The sequence below is a fragment of the Xenopus laevis genome, chromosome 2S (genome assembly GCF_017654675.1).
Source record: "Xenopus laevis strain J_2021 chromosome 2S, Xenopus_laevis_v10.1, whole genome shotgun sequence".
Lineage (NCBI taxonomy): Eukaryota > Metazoa > Chordata > Amphibia > Anura > Pipidae > Xenopus > Xenopus laevis.
In genome coordinates, this window is record NC_054374.1 from 74,724,764 (window position 1) to 74,736,156 (window position 11,393).

Consider the following 11,393-nt stretch of genomic DNA (forward strand, 5'->3'; position numbering starts at 1 on the left):
TGTGACTCCCTCAAGTCTCCGATTGGTTACTGCCTGGTAACCAGGGTAACCAGTCAGTCTAAAACAAGAGAGCTGAAAAGCAGGAAGTTGGATTCTGGATATTATGTTAGACATCCAGTCACTCCAGCCTTTATACATTACATTTTTGCCTAACTAACTATATTAGAAAAAAAAATTCTATTTACTCAGTTTTTATTTTTACCCCGAACAATTCCTTTAATCTATTTGGTGAATATGGCGGTTTTGTACAAGTTGGAGTTAAACTGTTGTTCCACAAAGCGGCGGCCTAATTAAATATAGAGGACCAGATCTCTCGTACAATTCTGGTGTATAATTTAAGCAAGCACAAGTGTTTGGGCCTTGGCAATGTCATATTCATAAAGATGCCGTTAAACTCGTGCAATGGTTTTATAACTGAGGGTGGCAGAAGCATTTTTTATTTTCATTTCAAACTACAATGGAACTGATTTATATTCCCAGACTGCAGGGAGCGCTCCACTTCTCTCACTTATTGTCGTGTATATAGTCCGTGTAAGAAACTAGCGCAGACGCCTTTTTGAGCATCGCTTACACGTGTACAGTCATTGTGGTCTCCTGACCTGATTTTATTCCTCCAATAAGTGTATCGCCACTTGTCAATTCTAAGAGACGTGAATGCGCCATCCGGGAACATTGCCCAACCAATCACGATTTACGCCGCACGTGGAGGTTACGCAAAGCGTGCGTATCATTTTCCTTCCTCTTCCGCTGTGAAGCCCGCGCACTGGCAGTGTGAGCGCTGCCCGACAGAACCTTGGTGGGCCGCCCTGTAGAACAGCAGGAGGTCTTGGAAGCAATCGGAGCGATTCACGACAATGTCGCGATCTGTGATGCCCAGGGTTTACATCGGGCGCCTCAGCCACAGAGCCCGGGAGCGAGACGTGGAGAGGTTCTTTAAAGGCTTCGGCAAGATTGTTGAAGTGGATTTAAAAAACGGGTGAGATTGGCTGGTGGAACTTTGAAAAGCCAGGGACATATTGCTGCTCGCTTTCCTACACTGGCCACATTTGCTTTTGGGCAGTAACCAATGGCAACAGCCTGTTGCAAGTAAAACCATTTAAGTAAGAGTTGTGTTACCATTACTCACTGTGCTGGCTGTCAATATGCCACGGTTGCCACTGGGTTGGTGGCTTGGACTATTCATTTAATTCCAGGCGGAGTTTGAAAGTATAAACTAGCCAAGGTACTGATTTGGGCTACTTTTTGGGCTTTTGGCTACTTTGGAAACCAGACAAATTTTTTTCTTGCCCTAATGTGCCAAGCCTGTGTCTCCCAATGCATGTTGGGTAATGTAGTTTTTGTTTAACTGCCAAGTTTACTGTAAGACTACAATTCCCAGCGTGCAACGGGACTGACTTGTGTAGAAGTCTGGAGTTACCAGATTTTGGGCTCTGTACCCCAATCTTCCATTACTCTTACGCATTCTCGCATGGGCCCTCCCTGTGTAGTTACGTCCCTAGTGACGGGCGAATCTGTACTATTTTTCTCCATGGGAAAATGTGCAAATCAGTGAAAATTTAAAAAAAAAGGCGTGTTTTCACATATATATTTTTTTCACTGCACGTGTGATATTTTTGAGCTACTTTTGAAGTGACTCTTAGCTGGTTTTGAAAATTAGACCTGGCAGCCCTGCAATAGGGCCAGTGTTAGTCTGTGAGGCAAGGGATGTGGAATGTACAAAAGTGCAGTAGTTAGGTTGTTCATCTCTGAGTACAGAGTGATATTCTCAGACAATATGCAATTGCAGGGGCGTAACTAGAGGAAGCAGACCCTGAGGGGGGGGGGGGCAGGAGGTATAGGGGCCCCATTACACCCCAATTCATATACAGTTTTAATAAATATTGATAAAACAAGTCAACTGCTAAATAAGTGACTATTGCCGAAACGATGCAGAATATTTAATTGATTATATTTACAAAGTTTCTCATTTCAGTATGCTGACGCTTATATAACATTTTCATCATTCATGATAGTAGGGGATGTAAAACGGAGGTTTCACTGTATGTATTCATTAAAATTTGCAGGGGTTTAAAAGTTAAACTAATTATGCTTACTATTGAAAGCAGTATCAGTTTGGCTTTTTTAAATTCTCTGAATTTGTTTCTGACTCTTGAAATAATATTGCGGAGCCAGCTGATTAAAGGAGAACCAAACCTTAAAAATGAACATGGCCACAAATGCCATATTTTATATACTGAACTTATTGCACCATCCTAAGGTTTCAGCTTGTCAATAGCAGCAATGATCCAGGACTTCAAACTTGTCACAGGGGGTCACCATCTTGGAAAGTGTCTGCGACACTCACATGCTCAGTGGGCTCTGAGCAGTTGTTGAGAAGCTAAGCTTAGGGGTCATCACTAATTATCCAGCAGAAAATGAGGTTTGTCTGTAATATAAGATGATGCAAAAGGGCTGATGCTAATTGCACTGGTTTCTGTGCTGCCATATAGTAATTATCTGTATTAATTACTAATCAGCCTTATAATGTGACATTTATATCCTATGTGTACTGTATATTGTGAGTGGGTCCCTAAGCTCAGTAAGTGACAGCAGCACAGAACATGTGCAGTGAATCAGCAGAAAAGAAGATGGGGAGCTACTGGGGCATCTTTGGAGACAAAGTGCGTTCCTGCTAAAGAGCTTTGGTTGCCTTGGGCTGGTACAGAAGCCCAAAATATAATGTACAACATTTCCACCTACTTCTTTAGTTAAGCTTTAGTTCTCATTTAACAGACCTGGAGCAGAACACAGCTTTGCTACTATGTTTCAGGAATTAGAGCTGGAAATGGATTTCTTTTCTAGGCCCTGCATTAGAGTCCTGCAGCTGGTCGGGTACCTGCGGGTTACCCGCAAAATCCTGTGGTACCCTGTTGGTAGAAGTTGCGGGTGTAGACACGAGTCGGGCCGTTGGTCTTCTCAATATCGGTTTTTACTCCTTTTTTTTGGTCATGCCTACTTACGATGATCTCACTTCCGGTTTACAATTGAAACACTTACTGATTCTTGATGGTCAGCGGGTCCGGGTTGCAGATAAGGTACTTGCGGGTCGGGTAGCTGGGTCGGGTACGGGTTCCAAAAAATGGACCCGCGCAGGACTCTACCCTGCATTTTAGTGTCTAAAGAGACTTGAATTCCTTTGTGCATTGACAGGTATGGTTTTGTAGAGTTTGAAGACAGCCGTGATGCAGAGGATGCAGTCTATGAAATGAATGGAAGGGAACTATGTGGTGAGAGAGTCATTGTGGAGCAGGCACGTGCCCCAAGGAGGGACATCCGAAGTGAGTAAATAGTAAAAAATATCCATGTGTGTATATGTTAGATTTATATCAATCCAGTACTGGCAGATTGAATTGTAGGAAACATTTTAGCTCATGATTATAGGTTAGTACTGTGCTTTATTAGGACTGAAACTTGATTTTTAAGCAGAGAATGTTTAATATATAATTAACACTGTTTATGTGTTTAGCCATTTCAAAAGATCAAATGCAAATATATATCTGTAGCATGGCTGTACAACTCTTACCTATACACATGCAGTATTTTCTTTTATTCTCTATAAACATTGGAATGCCTTGTTTTGGCAAATATCAGGTTTCTAACAGAGCGAGGCCCTGTTGGCTTCAGCTGTGACTACTGATGCACATTTACACTGAAATACCCTTTAACTGTAAGGGTAAGGCCACACTGGGCGTTTTAGGGAAATTTGGTCGACTGGCAACTAATCGACTCGTCTTTGCGGCGACCAATCTCCCCAAACGCCTTCCCTCACTCTGCATCGGCTGAAATGAAAAAACGCCGGCACTAATCACACGTGGCGGTACGTTTTCCGAAGTCGCCCGAAGTTTCCTCGTGAAGCAACTTTGTCCATTAGTCTTTCCCCCAGATGAACTCACTTATCTACCTAGAACTAACTCTTCTCCAGAAATGTTCTAATCTGACAATATGCGAATTTAATAAGAAAATGCTGCTTGTGTTCTGGTATCAGTAATCATTTTAGTGATAAGACTCAGACTTCAGCATAGTTACAGTTTATCTTATTACAACAGACATGCAGTACAGTTAATTTTAAAGAGCATAGCTTGCATAATTGCTTTAATTAAGCCAAGAATAATTTTCTTGGCTATTTAAAATAATTGTTGAACAAGGGGAGGAAAAATAACTTGAAAGGAAAAAAAAATGGTGATCTGTGTCTGAACAGCTGATGGTACCTTAGCCAAAGGCTGACAGGAGACTGACGCAGCTAGCGTTCCTCCTTTTGCAAATTCCACACAGCCTCTTCCTTCCCCCCCCTCCTCTTTGTTCTTCTCGTGAGATTCGAGGAGTTGCCGCTGGGGGGGCGCGTGCGTGGGGGAGCGCGTTGGGTTTGGCAGTCGGTTGCGGGGGGTCCGCACGGCCGTACGATCTGGGGCATGCGAATGGAGTGCGGGTGGCTGAATGGAGTCCCCTGCTCCAAGGTAAGTGATTGGGATATATTGCATGTGGGACACTTGAATGGGGTTGGGTGTTAACAGAGTTATTATGACGTAAGAGAAGACGAGAGGGAACTGGTTGTGATGGGTTGCATAATAGAGATGCAGTTAAAGGAGAAGGAAAGCAGTTTATTGCCAATAGATTAGCCACAATAGTGCAAGCTAGAACACTATATTTATTCTGTAGAATGCTTTACCATACCTGAGTAAACGGCTCTAGGAGCTCTCTCTGTTTGCTTAGGATAGCAGCCGCCATATTCGCTTGGTGTGACATCACTTTCTGCCTAATTCTCTCCCTGCTCTGGGCTCAGATTACAGCAGGGGGGGGAGAAGGAGAGAGGAGCAAACTGATCATGCCCAAGCCCAAGCCCTGGAAGTCAAAGCTACACTTGGTTGTAGCTTAATCTCTGCTCATTTGTAGCCCTGGGCTCAGATTAGAGCAGGGATGGCAGGGGGAGAGGAGCAAACTGAGCATGCTCAAGCCCTAGCCCTTGCGGTTAATGACGAAAACAGGAAGTATGATACAGAAGCCCATGTGTACACAATAGAAGGAAAGAAGTGTGGTGTTTATTTTGACAGAGGACTCAGAGCAGCATTACTTTGAGGGTTTACTGGTGTATTTATATAGACCTTTCTGATGAAGCTTACTTAGTTTTATCCTTTCCTTCTTCTTTAAAGGCTTTATTTTATAAACATTTAGAATAAATTAATTGGTGGGTTGAATAGTGGGTTGCTGAACCAAGGTTGCTTAGTGTGAGACTTGGCCATAGTCTTATGAACAGACGCTGTACATGTAAAATGTACAGAAATAGCCTGTGTAGTGTCTATTCATTTACCATGCATTTCTGTCCTACTAGAAAGCCTCTTTTTCTCTAAAACATTTCTTTCATTTTTTTGTGTGTCCCAGGCGGGTATGGTTACCGCAAAGGTGGCAATGACAAGTATGGCCCTCCAGTCCGTACAATGTACCGGCTGAGAGTGGAGAACCTATCTTCAAGGTGCAGTTGGCAAGATCTAAAGGTAGGCAGCATAATTAAAAAAACTATTGAATGCATCACTAAAGTATAGTATATCGCTATTTTTTAGGCAGATTTTGCCAAGATCATATTCTTTTGAATATTAACAAAAAAATTGATTTGCATTGGCAAAACACTTGCAGAATATATGAAACACATGACTGAATAGTACTATGGAGTACTGTGGCAGAGTACTCTGCTACAACTCATACTTCCTTTACATCTGCAAGTATCTTATAGGCAACCAAGTTTAAAAGAAAATTTGGGCTCGCAATTGCTAGATTAATGGATGTTAACTAAACTTGCAACCATGTCCGTTAACCTGCCTTAGGGAGACTGAAGGTGCCGCCGCTCTGCACATCTTTATACATAACAGCCAATGGATTTAAAGGAACAGTAACATTAAAATTAAAGTGTTTTAAAGTAATAAAAATATAATGTACTGTTGCCCTGCAGTGGTAAAACGGATCTGTTTGCTTCAGAAACACTAATATAGTTCATATAAACAAGTTGCTGTGTAGCAATGGCGGTAATTGGGAAAAAAAGGCTATATGGCACAGGTTAACTAGTGGATAATAGATAACACCATTATGTTCTACAGAGCTCATCTGCTGTGTAACCTGAGCCTTTTCTCCTTTGAATGGCTGCCCCATTGCTACAGTTGAACTATAGTTGTCTTTCTGAAGCAAACAGCGGTTTTACCAGTGCAGGTTGTAATGTTGTAAAAAAAATAAACCAAGTTGTTTATGGCTAATATTTGAACAATTCGTATTGGTAAAACATGGTTGTTGAAATGTTCCTACACCTCCAAAATACAGTTTTAATTCATCAAATCTAATTTGTGACGATTAACAATATTTTAATTCCAAAAACACCATTTATGTAAAAATTTGTCTACATTACATCAAATGTGTTCTTTTTCTGTTCCGTCTGATCTGTCCACTGTAATATTATGCATATGTTCAGGGACCACTTCTGTTGTTTTTTATGTGTAATATATGCATTGTTCCGTATTATACGAATGGAAAGTTAACAACTTGTAAATGGCTTGCGTAACCTTTTTATAGAAAAAGAGTAAGAGCTGTCCTTAAGATTAAATGATGGGTCTTCTCTTTCAAGGTGCTCTGGACAATAATTTTATATTTGAAAGACTAAACTGTTATTTTGCTGTTTGTTTCTAAAAATTTTTTCGGATGAAGCGGTTGGGAATGTAGTGCAAAGAATTTTTTTATTCTTACTTTACTGTGCAAGTCTGTCTAACCAATTGGTTTGTTCAAAGTTAAAGGACCAGTAACATCAAAAAATTTTTACAAAAAATTCGTTAGTATAAATCGAAAAAAAAACACCAAGCCAAATGAAACTTTAAAATTGCAAAGTCTTTATTAAAAAATAACTTACAGAAACTCCACTTCCGCTCCTCTTCAGAAAAGGCGAAAGGGCGACGATCCATCGTGCGGCGCTGGATTTCTCCTCCCTGGCTATCTCAGATATTCTTCAGCATGTGAAGGAGCCGTGGTCCTTGGAACGTCGGATGCGCTGGTGGGCTCGCAGGCAGTTGTTCTCCTGGCAGTCCAGTCCCATTGCCTTCATCACAAGAAGAACACCAAGGCTTGAACTTGCAGGGGGCGCCCTGCGGAGGAGGCTGGAGGAAGAGCAGGAAGCCACAGAGGAAGGCGAAGTCAGAGGGCTCCCCAGCAGCAGTCGCGCCGGCAGATGAGGTCGCAGCACTGGTTCATCCTTGCTTCGGCTCCCCTCCCCGCAGAGTTGCCAGGAGAACAACTGCCTGCGAGCCCACCAGCGCATCCGACGTTCCTTCACATGCTGAAGAATATCTGAGATAGCCAGGGAGGAGAAATCCAGCGCCGCACGATGGATCGTCGCCTTTTCTGAAGAGGAGCGGAAGTGGAGTTTCTGTAAGTTATTTTTTAATAAAGACTTTGCAATTTTAAAGTTTCATTTGGCTTGTTGTTTTTTTTTTCGATTTATACTAACGAATTTTTTGTAAAAAATTTTTGATGTTACTGGTCCTTTAATTGTATCTAGTTTGATTGAACAGAAATCCAGACGTGAAGGTGTCAAAATGCTAAGACAAAGAAGTAACTTCCAATTAGCCTTCTTTAAAATTAGCCTTTTTGGGTCACATTATTCATGTTAGTTGCTAATCCCCACTGTTTTTCAAGATATTGCTTTACGTCCTTTATTGTCCTTTTTTTCCTTCAAAATGTGTCATTGTTTAAATGCCTAGTGCCACTTTCCCACAGGATTTTATGCGCCAGGCTGGGGAGGTTACCTATGCAGAAGCCCACCAACGTCGTCAAAATGAAGGCATTATAGAGTTCCGCTCCTACTCTGAAATGAGGCGAGCATTAGACAAGCTGGATGGTAGTGAAATTAATGGGCGCAAGATACAGTTAGTGGAAGACAGAGCTGGCTCCAGGACTAAAGGCTCTTCATCTCGTAGTCGCTCCAGGTCAGTAAAGTTTTTTTTACATTTTTCTTAATATAGTATAGTGACCAATGCTGAATCAGAACATTTTCTTTACTGCACTTTAACATGAACCTTTTTTCGGCTCGATAGCATATACATGCTATAGGGATTATTGTTGACTTGTGTTTGTGTGTGCAATAAAAGTGTGTGCACTTTGGCTTTCTCTTTCTTTGTGATCCTTAGAGTATGTTTTTGTGGATAAAGTATAAAGGTAGGGTACTTGCTGAGTACAGTCACTGCCCATAAGTATTTGTTTTTCAATGGTGTTTTCTTCTTAATCATTTAGATCCCGCTCAAGGAGGAGTAGAAGCAGCCACTCCAGGTCCAGGTCAGAATCATGGCTTTTGAAAATGATGTATAGCCTCTTATAAAATATGTAATCTAATGTGACCCCCTTTACAAATCAGATGTAATTCGATTCTGGTTCATTGGCAGAGCAGTGCCACTGGCTATGGTTTTATGCTGCAGACAAAACCGATTAAATGTATCAGGTTAAATATTTCAACTATGGCTCTCGCACACCCTTAGTAAATTAAAGTAACGACACCTGGTGCAAGAAGGTAGAGGATCGGCTGCCTCACAAACAGTCCAGCAGAAAGAATCCCAAGGGACACAGGATAATTGCAAGCAAGCTGCCTTGCGTGTTTATTGCGAAGTGCAACGTTTCGGGGTCATGCATGCTTGAGAAAGGGGTGTGACCCCGAAACGTTGCACTTCGCAATAAACACGCAAGGCAGCTTGCTTGCAATTATCCTGTGTGACTTGGGATTCTTTCTGCTGTCAGGTTAAATATTTCCCAGAAATTTTAAACCCCTCTCATAAACAGCAACTTATGTAGAAACTGTTGAGCTTTTTTCTTCTGTTTTACCCTTTAACATAAAAATGTCTTAAATTGGCAGATCCCACTCTCGATCCTATAGTAGGAGCCGCCAACGGGAGAGGAGCAGAAGTCAAAGCAAACAAAGGAGAAGCAAAAGGAGCCACAGCAAAGAGAGGAGAGGGAGTAGGAGTGTCAGCAAGGGAAGGACAGGGAGTAGGAGTGTCAGCAAGGGAAGGAGTAGGAGTGTCAGCAAGGGAAGGAGTAGGAGTGTCAGCAAGGGAAGGAGTAGGAGTGTCAGCAAGGGGAGGAGAGGGAGTAGGAGTGTCAGCAAGGGGAGAAGGGGTAGCAGAAGCCAGAGCAAGGGAAGAGCAAGTAGAAGCCAGAGCAAGGGAAGAGCAAGTAGAAGCCAGAGCAAGGGAAGAGCAAGTAGAAGCCAGAGCAAGGGAAGAACAAGTAGAAGCCAGAGCAAGGGAAGAGCAAGTAGAAGCCAGAGCAAGGACAGAGCAAGTAGAAGCCAGAGCAAGGACAGAGCAAATGGAAGGGATAGGAGTGCAGATGAAAAGGAGAGTGTAAGGAGCAAGAGCCGCAGTAGAAGCAAGGGAAGAAGGGAAACAGACAGCCAGAGCAAGGAAAAGAAAGAGATTGTAAGCAGGAGCACAGAGCGAAGCAGAAGCCATAGCAAAGAGAGCAGGCAAAGCAGAAGCCATAGTAGAGATGCAAAGGAAAGAAATGAAAGCACAGAGGGGCAAGAGCTGAATAGCCGAAAGGGAGATAGAAGTGAAAGTAAAGACAGGAGCCATAGCAGAGAAAGAATAAACAGTAAGGAAAGAAGCAGAAGCAAGGATAGAGACTACATCAGAAGCAAAGATAAACACTCTCGAAAATGCAGCAGGGATCAAAAAAGGAGCCGCAGTAGGGATAGATCTAGAGAGAGACGGTCAAAACGTAGCAGGGAGAGAAGCCGCAGGAGTGAACGAAATAGGCCTTCCAGCCGTAGCAAAGAGAGAACTAGAAAGCGAAGTCGTGAACGAAGGAGCAGCAGTGGTGAGCGCTCAAAAAAAATCAGGCGAGAAGACACAGTGGCTTTCACTACAGAATCTGACCAGGAGGCAGAAAATGAGGAAGGAAGCAAGGCTGAAGTTGTACAACATCCTGAAACAATTGGGGTCACTCAACAAATTGAGGAGACTCCCAAACCTCTTTCCAAATCAGCATCTCATGTGGAGACTAGTGTTGAAGCTGGAGCCAATGCAATCACTGAAGCATGTGAAGAAGTTGGAAGGCTGGACTGTGACTAGCATTTCATGTTTACCATTAGAGCTACTTTTACCTTTTCCATGCAAAGTTTTTTATATTTATTTTCAATTTAATTTTTTTTTTCTAGCCTGGTCAATCTCTCTGGATATTTAGAAAAAAGAAAATTCAATGTATATTTGCTATATATTTTGCATGGGCTTAATTCATGTAATTATAGCTTAACCCTAACTGTTTTTCCTTCTTCTGCCTTTGCAAGCACAATTTGGTGACATACTAGGGTGCGACAATCTTAAGTGTACGATATATAGTAATCCCATATGGCTCCAAGTTTGCGCTCTGCTGCTAATGGGTAGATGAAACTCCTGTCTGGTCTCTCATTGAGTCACTTCTGAAGGTGTTTATAAATGCCTGGAAGAATATCCTGTAAACATGGGTTCCTTTTACATTTTCTTTCTTCTTTTTTTTTTATTTGTTTTTTTTTTTGTCTTTTTAGAATTTTCTTTCCTTTTTTTTTTATTTTGGTACTCTTTCAGTTGAAACTACATCAGAAAAATGAATCCTAGTGTTCATAAATTTGAATAAAGACATTGCTTTAGAAATTACTAGCGCAAATCCTTTCTTCATTCTCATTTTTTCTGTTTAAAAATGTGTGAGATATTATATAGATTTGTTACTCTGCTTTCATGTTTGAAAAAAACAATATAAATACTGACCGCTAATTCTGCAAAAAGAGGCTAATTTACCGTGTATGTTCTTCCCGTGAAAGAAAATACAAGTAGGTTAACGGGTTCCTAATAGAATTGCTCATAGTGCTTGTGTGTAAGTTATAGCAAAAGATGTGCTTTGCTGGGGCAGGGACTGATGTGAATGACGCTGGTGATATGTAAAAGCACTACAGAATATGCTGGTATAATTTAAATATAACTGCGTTAAATAATTTGGTCTTACTAAGGGCTCTTACAGACGAGCGGTTTTACTTGCGCTCCCCTGCATTGCACTTTCTTCCATTCAGTCGCAGGGGATCGCAGAAGTAGACGCACTGAATTATTGTCAATAGGGCTGTACTTGCACAGACGCATGTATGCGCCAAATGCAGGTAAAATTCAACATGCTGCGTCCCAACCTGCGTTTGACGCTTACATGCGTCTGTGTTAGTACAGCCCCATTGACAAAAATTCATTGTGTCTACTCCTGCGTTCCCCTGTGGCTGAACGGACTAAATCGGAGCGCAGGTAAAACCGCTTTTCTGTAAGAGCCCTTACTCATCATAGTTTTAAAACAATGCCCCCCATTACAAGCTGTCT

The 11,393-nt window shown here is 41.8% G+C and overlaps 1 protein-coding gene across 2 annotated transcripts; it reads left to right on the forward strand.

The window, feature by feature from the left end:
• Positions 1–670: 670 nt before the first annotated feature.
• Positions 671–10,691, forward strand: LOC108709565 (serine/arginine-rich splicing factor 4). 2 transcript variants are annotated; one of them, XM_018249527.2, is made up of 6 exons: positions 671–976; positions 3,190–3,317; positions 5,416–5,528; positions 7,786–7,994; positions 8,299–8,340; positions 8,912–10,691. In XM_018249527.2, exons 1-6 carry the CDS (start codon positions 855–857, stop codon positions 10,128–10,130), a joined length of 1,833 nt encoding a protein of 610 aa, XP_018105016.1. In that variant the 5' UTR covers positions 671–854; the 3' UTR covers positions 10,131–10,691. The 2 variants fall into 2 exon arrangements, with proteins under 2 accessions (XP_018105016.1, XP_018105017.1); XM_018249528.2 differs by lacking the exons at positions 671–976; positions 3,190–3,317 and adding an exon at positions 4,361–4,493.
• Positions 10,692–11,393: the final 702 nt, after the last annotated feature.

Coding starts and splice junctions, on each gene's coding strand:
- LOC108709565 (XM_018249527.2), top strand. CDS start 855: ATGTCGCGATCTGTGATGCCCAGGGTTTACATCGGGCGCCTCAGCCAC. Junction 977..3,189: donor GAAGTGGATTTAAAAAACGG/GTGAGATTGGCT, acceptor GTGCATTGACAG/GTATGGTTTTGTAGAGTTTG. Junction 3,318..5,415: donor CCCAAGGAGGGACATCCGAA/GTGAGTAAATAG, acceptor TGTGTGTCCCAG/GCGGGTATGGTTACCGCAAA.